At 31.4% G+C, this 20909-nt stretch overlaps 1 protein-coding gene across 2 annotated transcripts in view; it reads right to left on the bottom strand.

Moving 5' to 3' along the window:
- The window catches only part of npr3 (natriuretic peptide receptor 3), a 41945-nt gene that overhangs the window by 8803 nt on the left and 12233 nt on the right, over positions 1-20909 (bottom strand). Inside the window, exons 2-7 of one of the 2 annotated variants that reach the window (XM_062025390.1) lie at positions 20297-20419; positions 17975-18150; positions 9559-9694; positions 4504-4598; positions 3441-3558; positions 2122-2206 (exon numbers count right to left, since the gene is read on the bottom strand). In XM_062025390.1, coding sequence (XP_061881374.1) covers positions 2122-2206; positions 3441-3558; positions 4504-4598; positions 9559-9694; positions 17975-18150; positions 20297-20419 — 733 coding nt within the window. The remainder of the gene's footprint in view (positions 1-2121; positions 2207-3440; positions 3559-4503; positions 4599-9558; positions 9695-17974; positions 18151-20296; positions 20420-20909) is intronic. The other variant, XM_062025391.1, reaches the window with a different exon arrangement.

The raw sequence follows: 20909 nt of genomic DNA, 5'->3' as shown, positions 1-20909 counted from the left end.
AATTCTTAGATTATCCGCACTGTTTTATAAGCTGAAGGGTTCAGTCGCCGAAAAATAGTAGTATTTTTTACTTTGTACACAAAAATAGTACACACTATTTTATACTTTGTACATACTAATAGTACACACTATACTATACTTTGTACACCAAATTAGTACACACTATTTTATACTTTGTACATACTAATAGTACACACTATACTATACTTTGTACACCAAATTAGTACACACTATTTTATACTTTGTACATACTAATAGTACACACTATACTATACTTTGTACACACTAATAGTATACACTATACTATACTTTGTACACACTAATAGTACACACTATTATATACTTTGTACACACTAATAGTACACACTATTATATACTTTGTACCCACTAATAGTACACACTATTTTATACTTTTTACACACTAATAGTACACACAGTTATATATTTTGTACCCACTAATAGTACACATTTTATATTTAGTACACACTAATTGTACACACTATTTTATACTCTGTACACACTATTAGTACACACTATTATATATTTTGTACACACTAATTTATACTCTGTACACACTAATAGTACACGCTATTATATACTTTGTACACACTAATAGTACACACTATTTTATACTTTGTACACACTATTATATACTTTGTACACACTAATGGTACACACTATTATATACATTGTACACACTATTTTATACTTTGTACGCACTAATAGTACACACTATTTTACACTTTGTACACACTAATAGTGCACACTATTTTATACTTTGTACACACTAATAGTACACACTATTTTATACTCTGTACACACTAATAGTACACATTATTTTATACTCTCTACACACTAATAGTACACATTATTTTAAACTCTAATAGTACACACTATTTTATACTCTCTACACACTAATAGTATACACTATTTTACACTTTGTACACACTAATAGTACACACTACTTTATATGCTGTACACACTAATAGTACACGCTATTTTATACTTTGTACACGCTAATAGTACACTGTTATATACTTTGTACACACTAATGGTACACACTATTATATACTTTTCACACACTATTTTATAATTTATACACACTTATAGTACACACAATTTAAAACTCTCTACACACTAATAGTAAACACTATTTTACACTTTTTACACACTAATAGTACACACAATTTTATACTTTGTACACACTAATAGTACACACTATTTTAAACTCTCTACACACTAATAGTAAACACTATTTTACACTTTTTACACACTAATAGTACACACTATTTTATACTCTGTACACACTAATAGTACACACTATCTTATACTCAAAAATAGTACTGTGGATCAGACCCTGTAAGTATAAAATACACAAAACGTAAACCTAGCAGGGAAGAAGTAGTATTTCATATTCTTACCTGAAGAAGTAGTAAACTATGATCTAAGAAGTAGTATTTGATGTTCTTACCTGAAGAAGTAGTAAAATATGATCTAAGAAGTAGTATTTGATGTTCTTACCTGAAGAAGTACTAAACTATGATCCTAGAAGTAGTATTTGATGTTCTTACCTGAAGAAGTAGTAAACTATGATCTAGGAAGTAGTATTTGATGTTCTTACCTGAAGAAGTAGTAAACTATGATCTAGGAAGTAGTATTTGATGTTCTTACCTGAAGAAGTACTAAACTATGATCTAGGAAGTAGTATTTGATGTTCTTACCTGAGGAAGTAGTAAACTATGATCTAGGAAGTAGTATTTGATGTTCTTACCTGAAGAAGTAGTAAACTATGATCTAGGAAGTAGTATTTGATGTTCTTACCTGAAGAAGTAGTAAACTATGATCTAAGAAGTAGTATTTCATGTTCTTACCTGAAGAAGTAGTAAACTATGATCTAAGAAGTAGTATTTGATGTTCTTACCTGAAGAAGTAGTAAACTATGATCTAAGAAGTAGTATTTGATGTTCTTACCTGAAGAAGTAGTAAACCATGATCTAAGAAGTAGTATTTGATGTTCTTACCTGAAGAAGTAGTAAACTATGATCTAAGAAGTAGTATTTCATGTTCTTACCTGAAGAAGTAGTAAACTATGATCTAAGAAGTAGTATTTGATGTTCTTACCTGAAGAAGTAGTAAACTATGAGCATGACAGTTCCCAGAACAGTTCCCACGATGACGCCGGTCAAAGCTGACAATCTAAGTCCACCTGTGCAGAAAAACAATCAATGATCTCAGCAAACACACGCATGTTGACAAGGAGGAAGTAAATATTGACAAGAAGGAAGTAAATATTCACAATAAGGAAGTAAATATTGACCAGAAGGAAGTAAATATTGACAAAGAGGAAGTAAATATTGACAAGAAGGAAGTAAATATTCACAATAAGGAAGTAAATATTCACAATAAGGAAGTAAATATTTACAAGAAGGAGGTTAATATTTACAAGAAGGAAGTCAATATTTATAAGAAGGGAGTAAATATTGACAAGAAGGAAGTAAATATTGGTCATAAGGAAGTAAACAATGACCAGAAGAAAGTAAATATTGACAGGAAGGAAGTAAATATTGACAATAAAGAAGTAAATATTGACAAGAAAGGAGTAAATATCGACACTAAAGAAGTACATAATGACAAGAAGGAAGTAAATATTCACAAGAGAGAGGTAAATATTTACAAGAAAGAAGTAAATATTGACAAGAAAGAAGTAAAGGTTGACGAGGAAGAAAATATTGACAAGAATAAAGTAAATATTTACAAGAAGAAAGTAAATATTGACAAGAAAGAGTACATTTTGACAAGAAGGAAGTAAATATTGACAAGAAGGAAGTAAATATCGACACTAATGAAGTATATAATGACAAGAAGGAAGTAAATATTGACAAGAAGGAAGTAAATATTGACACTAATGAAGTATATAATGACAAGAAGGAAGTAAATAATGACTAGAAGGAAGTAAATATTGACAAGAGAGGTAAATATTTACAAGAAAGAAGTAAATATTGACAAGAAGGAAGTAAATATTTACAAAAAGGAAGTAAATACAGACAAGAAGAAAGTAAATATTTACAATAAATAATTAAATATTGACAAGAAGGAAGTAAATATTGACAAGAGAGGTAAATATTTACAAGAAAGAAGTAAATATTGACAAGAAGGAAGTAAATATTTACAAAAAGGAAGTAAATACAGACAAGAAGAAAGTAAATATTGACAAGAAGGAAGTAAATATTGACAAGAAGGAAGTAAATATTTACAAAAAGGAAGTAAATACAGACAAGAAGAAAGTAAATATTTACAATAAATAATTAAATATTGACAAGAAGGAAGTAAATACAGACAAGAAGAAAGTAAATATTTACAAGAAATAATTAAATATTGACAAGAAAGTAAATATAGACAAGAAGAAAGTAAATATTGACAAAAAGAAAGTAAATATTTACATGAAGTGTCTGAGATGTCAGGATGACTTCTCTGTATTTGTTCCAGAGTGAAGTGTTGATGTTTGAAGTTAGACAGCAGCTCCAAACTCTCATTTACACCAAAGTAATTGGCAACCACCTGCAATCAGACCATGCACACACACACACACACACACACACACACACACACACACACACACACACACACACACACACACACACACACACACACACACACACACACACACACACACACACACACACACACACACACACACACACACGTATAGACAAATATTTAATCCTAAATCTTTAATATTTATTCCTGAATCTTTAATCTTAAATATTGAATGAAAAATCTTGAATCCTAAATCCTCCAATGGAGACAAGCCAAGAGTTGTCATTGTTTATTGTTCATGTTCATCTAATCAAACATGACTTCATGTTTTAATACTTCATTCATCTTGTATTGGTACTAGGATCACAACAACATGCAAGAAATACTTCAATACCTGCTTTTTGCAGTATTGTCAGTACTGAATACTTCATTCATCTTCTATTGGTACTAGTATAGCAACAACATGCAAACAATACTTCAATACCTGCTTTTTGCAGTATTGTCAGTACTGAATACTTCATTCATCTTCTATTGGTACTAGTATAGCAACAACATGCAAACAATACTTCAATACCTGCTTTTTGCAGTATTGTCAGTACTGAATACTTCATTCATCTTCTATTGGTACTAGTATAGCAACAACATGCAAACAATACTTCAATACCTGCTTTTTGCAGTATTGTCAGTACTGAATACTTCATTCATCTTCTATTGGTACTAGTATAGCAACAACATGCAAGAAATACTTCAATACCTGCTTTTTGCAGTATTGTCAGTACTGAATACTTCATTCATCTTCTATTGGTACTAGTATAGCAACAACATGCAAACAATACTTCAATACCTGCTTTTTGCAGTATTGTCAGTACTTCCTAGAATCTTGCATGTAGTATTTGTGAATGAAGCATGACTACCAATGACTACTGTGAGAGGAAGTGATCAATATTGGATCTTTGTGCTGCTGACCTCATAAGTTCCTGCCTCAGCGTCCGTCATCGCCATCAAGGAGAAGTCGCCGTTTCTGTCCCCGTTGGCGTCCACGGACACCTGGCCAGCGATACCTGTGCATCACATGACAGACAGCCCTCGCTCATCACTGTTGCCATGACAACCACAACACTGTTGCCATGACAACCCATTGGTGACTCTCACACAGTCAGTGTGTCCAAACACTAACATGTTTAACACCAGTGTTAATTAAACACTACTATTGTTCACTACTTTTATACTACTGCAACTACTATTAACTGCTTGTATACTACAACTATTAATACTATTCACTACTTTCATACTACTATTAACTACTTTTATACAACTATTACTAGTATGAACTACTTTTATACTACTGCAACTACTATTAACTGCTTGTATACTACAACTATTAATACTATTCACTACTTTTCTACTACTATTAACTACTGTTATACAACTATTACTAGTATTAACTACTTTCATACTACAACAACTACTACTACTACTACTGTTCTACTACTACTATTAATAACTACTTTTAAACTACTGCTGCTACTACTACCACCACTACTCACTACTACTACTAACTACTTTCATCTTACTGCTACTACTAATACTATTCACTATTTTTTTACTACTAATATTATTAACTACTTTTATACTACTACTATTCACAACTTTTATACTATTACTGTTAATAAATAATACTACTACTACCACCACTACTACTATTACTATTCACTACTTTTATACTACTACTACTACTATTAACTTATTTCATACTACTGCTACTACTAATACCATTCACTACTTTTCTATTGATACTACTACTAATATCTACTTTTATACTACTAGTACTACTATTTACTCATTTTCTACTACTATTACTACTACTAGTATTAACAACTTTTATACTACTGCTACTACTACTATTCACTACTTTTTATTCCTACTATTATTATTAAACTACTTTTATACTACTACTACTATTTACTACTCCAACTACTATTACCTACTTTTATACTACCACCATTACTAAGACAATTCACAAATATTTTACTATTACTACTACTACTTTTTACTATTTTTCTACTACTACTGCTACTACTATTCACTACTTTTCTACTATTACTACTACTATTTACTAATTTTCTACTACTGCTACTATTATTATTCACAAATTTTCTACTATTACTACTACAACTATTCCCTACTTTTCTACAAACTGTACTATTACTACTTTTCTATTACATCCTTCTATTGACTACTTTCAATTTGTATTACTACTATTAACTAATGTTCTACTATTACTCCTATTTACTATTACTACTACTACTATTACTATGGTGACTACTATTTACTATTACTACTACTATTTACTACTAATTACTAGTACTACTACTATTCACTAATACTAATACTCTTTACTATTACTGGTACTACAACTATGTATTATTTACTACTACTTATACTATTTCATATGACTAGTATTATTACTTTTACAATTACTACTACTATTTACTATTACTAGTACTACTGCTATTTACTATTAGTAGTACTATTTACTATTACTACTCTTTATTACTAATAATATTTACTATTACTGCTACTACTACTTCTTACTATTACTATTGCCACTACTATTTACTATTCCCAGTACTACCAATCTTTAACTAGTACCACTACTATTTACTATTACTAGTACTACTAAGATATACTATTACTAATACCATGACAGTTTACTCTTACTTGTACTACTAATATTTACTATTACTAGTACAACTAATATTTACTATTACTAGTGCTACTAATATTTATGATTACCACTGCTGTTTACTATTACTAGTACTATTAATCTTTACTATTACTGGTGCCATTACTATTTACTATTACTACAACTACTAACGTGTACTATATAGTAATACCAATATTTATGAATGATAGTACTACTACAATTTACTATTACCAATCTTTACTACCACTACTATTTATTACTATAACACATCATTGTTAATATTACCAGTACCTCTACTATTTAATATTACTACAAATATTTACTACTACTAGTACCACTACTATTTACTATTACTAGTAGTACTAATCTGTACTGTTAGTAGTAACAGTGCTATTTTACCACTACAATTTTATATTACTAGTACTGCTAATATTTACTATTACTAGTACCACTCCTACTTACTATTACTAGTCCCACTGATCTTTAATATGAATAGTACCACTGCTATGTACTACTAATATTTGCTATTACTAGTACTATTAATATTTTATATTACTAGTATTGTAAATCTTTCATATTACTAGTACTACTACTTATTATTATTACTAGTACTACTAATATTTACTGTTACCCCTACTATTTACTATTGAATTTCCCCCAGGGATCAATAAAGTACTTTCTATTCTATTGTATTCTATTACTACTATTACTGACTCCTTTTCCAAAATGAACCCAGATGATTGATGAAGTGAAAGAAGTGAATAGTAGTAATAGAGAATAATAGTAGTAGAGAATATTAGTAGTGGTAGTTGTGAATATTAGTGGTAGTAGAGAGTAATAGTAGTAGTAGTAGAGAATAGTAGTAGTAGTCGTGAATGGTGGTGGTAGTAGTAGTAGTAGAAGAGAACAGTAGTAGTAGTCGTGAATAGTAGTAGTGGAGAATAGTAGTAGACGTGAATAGTAGTAGTAGTAGTAGTAGAGAATAGTAGTAGTAGTCGTGAACAGTAGTAGTAGAGAATAATAGTAGTAGTTGTGAATAGTAGTAGTAGAGAATAGTAGTAGTAATAGTAATACATAGTAGTAGTAGAAAATAGTAGTATTAGCGAATAGTAGTAGTAGTAGTCGTGAATAGTATTAGAAGTAATAGTAGAAAATAGTAGTAGTCATCGTGAATAATAGTAGTAGTAGTCGTGAATAGTAGTAGTAGTAGAAAATAGTAGTATTAGTAGTAGAGAATAGTAATAGTAGCTGTGATAGTAGTTGTGAATAGTAGTAGTAGTAGTAGTAGAAAATAGTAGTAATAGTAGTAGTCGTGAATACTAGTAGTAGTCATGAATAATAGTAGTAGTCGTGAATAGTAGTAGTATGGAATAGTAGTAGTAGTTGTGAATAGTAGTAGTAGTAGTTGTGAATAGTATTAGTAGTAGTTGTGAATAGTATTATTAGTAGTAGTCGTGAATAGTAGTATTAGTAGTAGCTGTGGATAGTAGTAGTAGTAGTAGTAGAGAATAGTAGTAGTAGTTGTGAATAGTAGTAGTAGAAAATAGTAGTAGTAGTAGTAGAAAATAGTAGTAGTGGCAAATGGTAGTAGTAGTCGTGAATAGTAGTAGTAGTAGCAGTAGTAGTAGTAGTACTAGTAGATGAGTACTATTGACTAAGATGCGGTGTTGAAAGTGTTGTAGTACCTTCAAAAGTGGTGTTCCACATGTGAGAATAATAGTCGTGAATAGTAGAATTAGTAGTAGTCGTCGTGAATAGTAGTATTAGTAGTAGTCGTGAATAGTAATATTAATCGTGAATAGTAGTATTAGTAGTAGTCGTGATTAGTAGTAGTTGTAGTAGATGAGTACTATTGACTAAGATGTAGGTGAAGAGTGTTGAAAGTGTAGTACCTTCAAAAGTGGTGTTCCACATGTGAGAATAATAGTAGTCGTGAATAGTAGTAGTCATCGTGAATAGTAGTAGTAGTCGTGAATAGTAGTAGTAGTAGTACTAGTACTAGTAGATGAGTACTATTGACTAAGATGCGGTGTTGAAAGTGTTGTAGTACCTTCAAAAGTGGTGTTCCACATGTGAGAATAATAGTAGTCGTGAATAGTAGTAGTCATCGTGAATAGTAGTAGTAGTCGTCAATAGTAGTAGTAGTAGTACTAGTACTAGTAGATGAGTACTATTGACTAAGATGCGGTGTTGAAAGTGTTGTAGTACCTTCAAAAGTGGTGTTCCACATGTGAGAATAATAGTAGTCGTGAATAGTAGTAGTCATCGTGAATAGTAGTAGTAGTCGTCAATAGTAGTAGTAGTAGTACTAGTACTAGTAGATGAGTACTATTGACTAAGATGCGGTGTTGAAAGTGTTGTAGTACCTTCAAAAGTGGTGTTCCACATGTGAGAATAATAGTAGTCGTGAATAGTAGTAGTCATCGTGAATAGTAGTAGTAGTCGTCAATAGTAGTAGTAGTAGTACTAGTACTAGTAGATGAGTACTATTGACTAAGATGCGGTGTTGAAAGTGTTGTAGTACCTTCAAAAGTGGTGTTCCACATGTGAGAATAATAGTAGTCGTGAATAGTAGTAGTCATCGTGAATAGTAGTAGTAGTCGTCAATAGTAGTAGTAGTAGTACTAGTACTAGTAGATGAGTACTATTGACTAAGATGCGGTGTTGAAAGTGTTGTAGTACCTTCAAAAGTGGTGTTCCACATGTGAGAATAATAGTAGTCGTGAATAGTAGTAGTCATCGTGAATAGTAGTAGTAGTCGTCAATAGTAGTAGTAGTAGTACTAGTACTAGTAGATGAGTACTATTGACTAAGATGCGGTGTTGAAAGTGTTGTAGTACCTTCAAAAGTGGTGTTCCACATGTGAGAATAATAGTAGTCGTGAATAGTAGTAGTCATCGTGAATAGTAGTAGTAGTCGTCAATAGTAGTAGTAGTAGTACTAGTACTAGTAGATGAGTACTATTGACTAAGATGCGGTGTTGAAAGTGTTGTAGTACCTTCAAAAGTGGTGTTCCACATGTGAGAATAATAGTAGTCGTGAATAGTAGTAGTCATCGTGAATAGTAGTAGTAGTCGTCAATAGTAGTAGTAGTAGTACTAGTACTAGTAGATGAGTACTATTGACTAAGATGCGGTGTTGAAAGTGTTGTAGTACCTTCAAAAGTGGTGTTCCACATGTGAGAATAATAGTAGTCGTGAATAGTAGTAGTCATCGTGAATAGTAGTAGTAGTCGTCAATAGTAGTAGTAGTAGTACTAGTACTAGTAGATGAGTACTATTGACTAAGATACGGTGTTGAAAGTGTTGTAGTACCTTCAAAAGTGGTGTTCCACATGTGAGATATGATTTGTGTTCCATTCTTCTTAGTGTAACCTTGCTTCATGGCGGCATGCAGAGCCACGGCGTAAAGCAGCAAAGCATCGTGGAATCCTTCCACAAACATGTTGACCTGATAATATCATATCATCTATCATATCATATATTATGTATCATATCATATCATTTATCATATATTATATATCATATCATATATTATATCTCATATCATATCATTTATCATATATTATATATCATATCATATATTGTATCTCATATATCATATCATATATTATATATCATATATTATATCTCATATCATATCTCATACATCATATCATATATTATATCTCATATCATATCTCATACATCATATCATATATCATATCTCATATCATATAATATCAATATCATATCATATACCATATCTCATATAAATTATTATATATCATATCTATATCAAATATATCATATATAATTTATCATATATCATATCTTATAATTTATCATATATCATTTATATCATATCTCATAACTAATATAATTTATTATATATATCATATCATATATAATATCACTTATCATATATAATATAATTTATCATATATCATATCATATATCATATAATTTATCTTATACCATATATAATGTATCATATAATTTATCTTATACCATATATCATGTATCATATATAATAATTTATCATAAATCATATATCATATCATATATCATCTATCATATATCATATCATTTATCATACAGTATATCATTATATCATATATCACATCTCATATATCATACAATTTATTATACATCATATCATATGTAATATCATGTCATATATCATATCATATCATATCATATATCATATAATTTATCATATATCATATAAGTTTTCTTATATCATTTATCATATCATATATCACCCTAGAGGGGGGGGTTACCCACATATGCGGTCCTCTCCAAGGTTTCTCATAGTCATTCACCGACGTCCCACTGGGGTGAGTTTTTCCTTGCCCGTATGTGGGCTCTGTACCGAGGATGTCGTTGTGGCTTGTGCAGCCCTTTGATACACTTGTGATTTAGGGCTATATAAATAAACATTGATTGATTGATCATACACCATAGCATTTATCATATCATATCATTTATCATATATGTTATATATATCATATCATAACATATCATATATAATGTATCATATATCATATATTCTATATCATATCATATAATATCATACATCATATCATACATCACATCCTATAATATATCATATAATTTATCATATATCATATCCTATCATTTATCATATATCATATCATATCATATATAATATACCATGTCATATATCATATCTCATATAACATAATATATCATATATCATACATCTTATTATATATCCTATCATATAGCATATCATACAGTATATCATATCATATATTATATACCATATCATGTATCATATCAATGATCATGTATCATATATCATACTTTAGTGTTGTAAGTGATGCCAAGTAAGTCTTGATGTTATCAATATTTACAGTAAATACTTCAAATATAAAATGTACATTTCTTTCTGACATATTTATATCAAAATACGAGGACATCTGTATGTATACAGTGTATGTGTGTGTCTGTGTGTGTATATACGTGTGTCTGTGTGTGTATATGCGTGTGTCTGTGTGTGTATATGCGTGTGTCTGTGTGTATATGCGTGTGTTTGTGTGTGTATACGTGTGTCTGTATGTGTATATTTGTGTGTCTGAATGTGTATATACGTGTGTGTCTGTACGTGTATATGTGTGTGTCTGTAAGTGTATATGTGTGTGTATTTGTGTGTGTCTAAACGTGTAGAAGTGTGTGTCTTAATGTGTATAAGTGTGTGTCTTAATGTGTATAAGTGTGTGTCTGTACGTGTAATTGCGTGTGTCTGAATGTGTATTTGTGTGTGTCTGTATGTGTATATGCGTGTGTCTGTATGTGTATACGCGTGTGTCTGTGTGTGTATACGTGTGTGTCTATACGTGTATACGTGTGTCTGTTTGTGTATATGTGTGTGTCTGTATGTGTGTGTGACTGCATGTGTCTTTAAGTATATATGTGTGTCTGAATGTGTATGTTTATGTGTGCCTGTATGTGTATACGTGTGTGTCTATGTGTATATACTGTATGGGTTTGTCTGTACGTGTAATTGCGTGTGCCTGAGTGTGTATTCGTGTGTGTCTGAATGTGTATATGTGTGTCTGAGTGTGTATGTGTGTGTGTGTATATGCGTGTGTCTGTGTGTATAGGTGTGTGTCTAAACGTGTATATGTGTGTGTCTGAATGTGTATATGCGTGTGTCTGTGTGTATATCCGTGTGTCAGTGTGTGTCTATACGTGTATACGTGTGTCTGTTTGTGTATATGTGTGTGTCTGTATGTGTGTGTGTCTGCATGTGTATAAGCATGTGTCTAAGTATATGTGTGTGTATTTGTGTGTGTCTTAATGTGTATGCATATGTGTGTCTGTAAGTGTAAATGTGTGTGTCTGTATGTGTATATACTGTATGTGTTTGTCTGTACGTGTAATTGCGTGTGCCTGAGTGTGTATTTGAGTTTGTCTGAATGTGTATATGTGTGTCTGAGTGTGTATATGTGTGTGTGTATATGCGTGTGTCTGTGTGTATAGGTGTGTGTCTAAACGTGTAGATGTGTGTGTCTGTGTGTGTATATGCGTGTGTCAGTGTGTGTCTATACGTGTATACGTGTGTCTGTTTGTGTATATGTGTGTGTCTGTATGTGTGTGTGTCTGCATGTGTATAAGCATGTGTCTAAGTATATGTGTGTGTCTTAATGTGTATGCATATGTGTGTCTGTAAGTGTAAATGTGTGTGTCTGTATGTGTATATACTGTATGTGTTTGTCTGTACGTGTAATTGCGTGTGCCTGAGTGTGTATTTGAGTTTGTCTGAATGTGTATATGTGTGTCTGAGTGTGTATATGTGTGTGTGTATATGCGTGTGTCTGTGTGTATAGGTGTGTGTCTAAACGTGTAGATGTATGTGTCTGAATGTGTACATGTGTGTGTCTGTACGTGTAATTGCGTGTGTTTGAATGTGTATTTGTGTGTGTCTGTATGTGTATATGCGTGTCTGTGTGTGTATATATGTGTGTCTGTGTGTGTAATACGCGTGTGTCTGTGTGTGTATATGTGTGTGTCTCAATGTGTATGTTAATGTGTGTCTGTGTGTGTATATGTATATGTGTGTGTCTGTATGTGTATATACTGTATGTGTTTGTCTGTACGTGTAATTGCGTGTGCCTGAGTGTGTATTTGTGTGTGTCTGAATTTGTATATGTGTGTCTGAGTGTGTATATGTGTGTGTGTATATGCGTGTGTCTGTGTGTATAGGTGTGTGTCTGTATGTGTATATGTGTGTGTATACGTGTATATATGTGTGAGTCAATGTGTCTAGGTGTGTGTCTGTATGTATGTACGTGTGTCTGTACGTGTATATGTGTGTCTGCATGTGTATATGCGTGTGTCTGTATGTGTAAATGTGTGTCTGAGTGTGTAAATGTGTGTGTCTGTATGTGTATATATATGTGTGTGTCTGTACGTGTATATGCGTGTGTCTGTGTGTGTAAATGTGTGTCTGTATGTGTATGTGTGTGTCTGTACGTGTATATGCCTGTGTCTGTGTGTATACGTGTGTGTCTGTATGTGTATATGCGTGTGTCTGAATGTGTATATGTGTGTGTTTGTGTGTGTAATTGTGTGTCTGTACGTGTATATGCGTGTGTCTGTGTGTGTAAATGTGTGTCTGTATGTGTATGTGTGTGTCTGTACGTGTATATGCGTGTGTCTGAATGTGTATATGTGTGTGTTTGTGTGTGTAATTGTGTGTCTGTACGTGTATAGGTGTGTGAGACTGAATGTTTATATGTGTGTCTGAATGTGTATATGTATGTGTTTGTGTGTGTAATTGTGTGTCTGTACGTGTATAGTTGTGTGAGACTGAATGTTTATATGTGTGTGTCTGTGTATGTGCGTGTGTCTGTAAGTGTATATGTGTGTCGGCATGTGTATACGTGTGTGTCCGCATGTGTATATGCGTGTGTCTGTGAGTATGTATGTGTGTACGCGTGTGTCTGAATGTGTATAATTGTGTATATGTGTGTGTCTCAACGTGTGTATACATGTGTGTGTCTGTACATGAATATGCGTGAGTCTGTGTGTGCAAAAGTGTGTCTGTGTGTATATGTGTGTGTCTGCATGTGTATATGTGTGTGTCTGAAAGTGTATATGCGTGTGTAAATGCGTGTGTCTGTGTGTATACGTGTGTGATTGTATATGTATAGGCGTGTGTCTGTGTGTTTCTCTGTGTATATGCGTGTGTCTGTGTGTGTATATGCGTGTCTGTGTGTGTATATGCGTGTGTCTGTGTGTGTATATGCGTGTGTCACAACGTTTATATGTGTGTGTCTGTGTATATGCGTGTTAATACTGTAATACACTTGAATATATATATATCATTAATATTAATACTGTAATACACTTTAGTATATATATATATATATATATATATATATATATATATATAATGAATATTAATACTGTAATACACTTTAATATATATATATGAATATCATTAATATTAATACTGTAATACACTTTAGTATATTTATCATTAATATTAATACTGTAATACACTTTAGTGTGTATATATACACAGTATATATACATATACATATTAAAAACTGCATATATTATGTGACCGGGCCGGCACGCTGTATATATACACACACACGCTGTATATACACTGTATATATACACACTAAAGTATATACATATAAAATTAATATTAATATTGTAATACACTTTAGTATGAATATATCTTTAATATTAATACTGTAATACACTTTAGTATATATATATATATATATATATATATATATATATATATATATATATATATATATATATATATATATATATATATATATATATATACACACTACCGTTCAAAAGTTTGGGGTCACATTGAAATGTCCTTATTTTTGAAGGAAAAGCACTGTACTTTTCAATGAAGATAACTTTAAATTAGTCTTAACTTTAAAGAAATACACTCTATACATTGCTAATGTGGTAAATGACTATTCTAGCTGCAAATGTCTGCTTTTTGGTGCAATATCTACATAGGTGTATAGAGGCCCATTTCCAGCAACTATCACTCCAGTGTTCTAATGGTACAATGTGTTTGCTCATTGGCTCAGAAGGCTAATTGATGATTAGAAAACCCTTGTGCAATCATGTTCACACATCTGAAAACAGTTTAGCTCGTTACAGAAGCTACAAAACTGACCTTCCTTTGAGCAGATTGAGTTTCTGGAGCATCACATTTGTGGGGTCAATTAAACGCTCAAAATGGCCAGAAAAAGAGAACTTTCATCTGAAACTCGACAGTCTATTCTTGTTCTTAGAAATGAAGGCTATTCCACAAAATTGTTTGGGTGACCCCAAACTTTTGAACGGTAGTGTATATATATATATACACTTTAGTACACATTTATATATATCATTAATATTAATACTGTAATACACTTTAGTATGAATATATCACTAATACTAATACTGATGATAAATAAAATATATATGAATATAATAATAAAAATGTATGATAATATATATGAAAATAATAATATATATGTACGATAATAATTTAAAGAATAGAATATATATGTATAATAATATATATATATATATATGATAATATATATAAATATAATAATATATATGTATGATGATAATATATATAAATATAATATTATATATGCATGATGATAATAAAATATACATGAATATAATAATATATGTGTATGATGATAATAAAATATATATGAATATAATATATATGTACGACATACTTGCCAACCCTCCCGATTTTCCAGGGAGACTCACGAATTTCAGTGCCCCTCCCGAAAATCTCCCGGGGCAACCATTCTCCCGAATTTCTCCCGATTTTCACCCGGACAACAATATTGGGGGCGTGCCTTAGAACAGGGGTCACCAACCTTTTTGAAACCAAGAGCTACTTCTTGGGTACTGATTAATGCGGAGGGCTACCAGTTTGATAAATAAATTGCCAGAAATAGCCAATTTGCTCAATTTACCTTTAACTCTATGTTATTATTAATAATTAATGATATTTATCTTTGTGGAAACACTGATCATCTTAATGATTTCTCACAATAAATATATATAGAAACAGATAAATATCAATATGCAACACTTTATTTTTATATTTTCTCTAAGTGCACATTTTTCAAATTGAACATTTTCAAATGATAACTTCTAAGACAGTCTTGTGAAATCACAATATCCCATTTTAACTAGCTAGCCACTAACATTTTTGAACAAATCATGAATTACTTTGCACCATGTTTGTACAAATAATAACTCATGTAAAATACAAAAGTCAACTCTCAAATGTTTAAATAAATCATGTCACACTTTGAACTGGACACCAAATCTGTTATCTGTTTCTTTGTCAGTTAGTGAAGACCAAGTCTTTAAAATATTTTCTTGGATTTTCAAATTCCATTTGAGTTTTGTCTCTCTTAGAATTAAAAATGTCGACCAAAGCGAGACCAGCTTGCTAGTAAATAAATACAATTTAAAAAATAGAGGCAGCTCACTGGTAAGTGCTGCTATTTGAGCTATTTTTAGAACAGGCCAGCGGGCTACTCATCTGGTCCTTACGGGCTACCTGGTGCCCGTGGGCATCGCGTTGGTGACCCCTGCCTTAAAGGCACTGCCTTTAGCGTCCTCTACAACCTGTCGTCATGTCCGCTTTTCCTCCATACAAACAGCGTGCCGGCCCAGTCACATAATATATGCAGTTTTTAAAACACACACAAGTGAATGTAAGCATACTTGGTCAACAGCCATACAGGTCACACTGAGGGTGATCGTATAAACAACTTTAACACTGTTACAAATATGCGCCACATTGTGAACTCACACCAAACAAGAATGACAAACACATTTCGGGAGAACATCCGCACCGTAACACAACGTAAACACAACAGACAAATACCCAGAACCCCTTGCAGCACTAACTCTTGCGGGACGCTACAATATATACCCCCTGCTACCAGCAAACCCCGCCCACCTCAACCCCGCCGCCGCCCCCATCTCTCGAATTCGGAGGTCTCAAGGTTGGCAAGTATGATGTACGATAATAAAATTAGAGATGTCCGATAATGGCTTTTTTTACCGATATCCGATATTGTCCAACTGTTAATTACAGATACTGATATCAACCGATACTGATGTATACAGTCGTGGAATTAACACATTATTATGCCTAGTTTTGTTGTGATGCACCGCTGGGTGCATTAAACAATGTCACAAGGTTTTCCAAAATAAATCAACTCAAGTTCTGGAAAGAAATGCCAACATGGCACTGCCATATTTATTATTGAAGTCACAAAGTGCATTATTTTTTTTAACATGCCTCAAAACAATAACAGTGCAATACTTTTTCATAACATGGTCACTACTGCCTAGTTTCTCTTGTTATATTCTTATTTTACGGTTATATTTTTATTCTCATTGTTGCTTTTTATTTTTATTCTTATTGTAATATTTTTCTATTCTGTTTCCATTTATACCCCCATTATTTACTTTTTACTTTTTAAATTCGATCTCAATTTTGTACTCTGCTGCTGGAATTTAAATTTTCCCGAGGGAACTCTCCTGAAGGAATCAATAAAATACTATCCATCCATCCATCCATCCATCCATCTATCCAAACAGCAGCTAGGAATTTTGGACATGCTCTCCCTGAGAGACTAGGAGGAGGTTGTGTATGGGTGGGGGTAGGAGGTAGCAGCGGGGTTTATATTGTAGCGTCCCGGAAGAGTTAGTACTGCAAGGGATTCTGGGTATTTGTTCTGTTGTGCTTATGTTGTGTTACGGTGCGGATGTTCTCTCGAAATGTGTTTGTCATTCTTGTTTGGTGTGGGTTCACAGTGTGGCGCATATTTGTAACAGTGTTAAAGTTGTTTATACGGCCACCCTCAGTGTGACCTGTATGGCTGGTGATCAAGTATGCCTTGCATTAATTTGTGATGAGAACAGCCGGTAGATATTATGTGACTCGGACGGCACGCACGCAAAGGTTTATTGGTGCTCTGTACCTCTCCCTACGTCCGTGTACACAGCGGCAGCCCGATATTATCGGACATCCCTAAATAAAATATATATATGTATGATGATAATAAAATATATATGAATATAATAATATATATGTATGATGATAATAAAATAAATAAAATAGACAGCTGAGATAGGCTCCAGTACCCCCCGCGACAAGGGACAAGTGGTAGAAAATGGATGGATGGAAAATATATATATGTTTACGTACAGTTGCACAGTCGCTGCAGTGTGTGAGTCCGAGTCCTTGGCTGGCCTTCTTCATTTCCACAGAGAAGTTTTCAAAGTCGGGCTTGAGCGTCCTCAGCAGCGTCACCGTGTTCAAATATGCGAAGGCTTGTCGAGCGTCGTCGTCCATCTTGTCTCCTCGCCGCCACGAACCGTTGCCTGGCAACACACCACATGACCACATGAGGATATTGAGTAATTACACTTTTAATACTTTACTTTAATACAACTTTTACATCAACAATAAATCAACTTTAAAAATCTACTTTGAACTTTTAAAGTAAACTTTTTTGTAAATGAACTTTTTAAAATAACATTTCATCAACTTTTTAAAATCTACATTAAATCAATATTAAGTAAACTTTTTAAAATTAACATTAAATAAACATTTCATCATCTTTTTAAAATATTTTTTTAAATGAACATTAAATGTACTTCTTAAAGTCAACATTAAATCCATATTTAATCAACTTTTTAAATCAACATTAAATCATAATTAAGACATTTTTTTAACATGAACATTAAATCAACTTTAATTCAACAACAAATCAACTTTTTTTTAAATTTACTTTTTTAAATGAACATTAAATCTACTTCTTACAGCCAACATTAAATCAATATTAAATCCATATTTGATCAACTTTTTAAATCAACATTAAATCATAATTAAATAATGTTTTTAATATCAACATTAAATAAATCAACTTTTTTTTAATTTACTTTTTTAAATGAACATTAAATCAACTTAATATGATATCTACTTTTTTTAAATAAACTTTTTAAAATTAACATTAAATCAACTTTTTTTTCAATCAACATTAAATCAAAATTTGTAATTACTATTGAATCAACTTTTAAAAAATTGACATTAAATCAATATTAAATCAACTCTTTAAAATTAACATTAAATCAACTTATTAAAATCAACATTTCATCAACTTTTTTTAAATTAGCTTTTTTAATTGAACATTAAATCAACTTTTTAAATTAACATTAAATCAACTTTCTAAAATCAATATTTCATCAACTTTTTTAAATTAACATTAAATCAACTTTTCAAAATCGACATTAAATCCATTTTAAATCAACTTTTTAAAATCAACATTAAATCCACTTTTTTTAAATAAACTTTTTTAAATGAACATTAAATCAACTTTGTAAAATGACTTTTAAATGAACATTAAATCAACTTTTATATGAACATTAAATCAACTTTTTTTTAAATACATTAAATTTACTTTTTAAATGAACATTAAATCAACTTTTTAAAATCGACATTAAATCAATATTAAATCAACTTTTTAAAATAAACATTATATGAATACAATATAAATCAACTTTTTAAATGAAAGTTAAATCAACATTAAATCAACTTTAAAAATTTTTTTTTTACATTAAATCAAGTTTTTCAATTCAACATTAAATCAACTTTTTAAATGAACATTGAATCAACTTTTTAAAATCAACATTAAATCAGTATTAAATCAACTTTTTTAAATGAACATAAAATCAACTTCTTAAAAATTTAGTTTTTTTAATCAAAATTAAATCATCTTTTTAAATTAACATTTCATCAACTTTTTAAAATTAACATTAAATCAACTTTTTAAAAACAACTTTTTTAAATTAACATTAAATCAACCTTTTTATCTCAACATTTCATCAACTTTTTAAAAGCAACTTTTTTTAAATTAAATTTTTAAAAAATTAAATCAACTTTTTAAATTAACATTGAATCAATATTACATCAAGTTGTTTAAATCAACAATAAATCAACTTTTTAAATAAACAATAATTCAACTTTTTTGATTCAACAAAAAAATTTACTTTTTTAAATGAACTTATTTTAAATTTAAATTTTTAAATGAACAATACATCCACTTCAATATTATATCTACTTTTTAAATACACTTTTTAAAATCAAATCAATTGAATCAACTTTGTAAAATTATATTTTTAAATCAACGTTAAATTAACTTTAAAATCTCCATTAAATCCATTTTTAAATCAACTAATTTACATCAACGTTCAATGATGATGAAAAGATGATGGCATGATGATGGCATGATGATGACATGATGATGGCATGGTGATGATGACATGGTGATGGCATGATGACGGCATGATGACATGGTGATGATGACATGATGATGGCATGATGATGACATGATGATGGCATGATGACGACATGATGATGGCATGATGATGACATGGTGATGGCATGATGATGACATGGTGATGACATTATAATGGCATGATGATGACATTATGATGATGATGTCATGATGATGACATGATTATTCACCGTAAGAGGAGGCGTTGAAGAGTTCGATGTTAAAGAACATGTGAGTTCCGCTGGTCAGACGTCTCCTGTGAGCAGCTAGCATTATTTCTCTGATACTGTTGGCGTCCATGCAGAAGATGATGACTGCAGCAAGAGACAAGACATGATCGTGTCATGCTAACAACATACATCACGACAACATATGATCGTGTCATGCTAACATCATACATCATGACATGATCGTGTCATGTTAACATCATACATCATGACATGACATCATTGTGTCATGCTAACAACATACATCACGGCAAGACATGATCGTGTCATGTTAACATCATACATCATGACATGACATCATTGTGTCATGCTAACAACATACATCACAGCAAGACATGATCATGTCAGGCTAACAACATACATCACGACATGATGTCATGCTAACAACATACATCACGACAAGACATGATCATGTCATGCCGACATCATACATCACAACATGATAATGTCATGCTAACAACATACATCACGACAAGACATGATCATGTCATGCCAACATCATACATCACGACATGATGTCATGCTAACAACATACATCACGACAAGACATGATCATGTCATGCCAACATCATACATC

The sequence above is a fragment of the Entelurus aequoreus genome, linkage group LG17, assembly GCF_033978785.1.
Source record: "Entelurus aequoreus isolate RoL-2023_Sb linkage group LG17, RoL_Eaeq_v1.1, whole genome shotgun sequence".
NCBI lineage: Eukaryota > Metazoa > Chordata > Actinopteri > Syngnathiformes > Syngnathidae > Entelurus > Entelurus aequoreus.
This window is presented reverse-complemented; position numbering and strand designations above follow the sequence as displayed.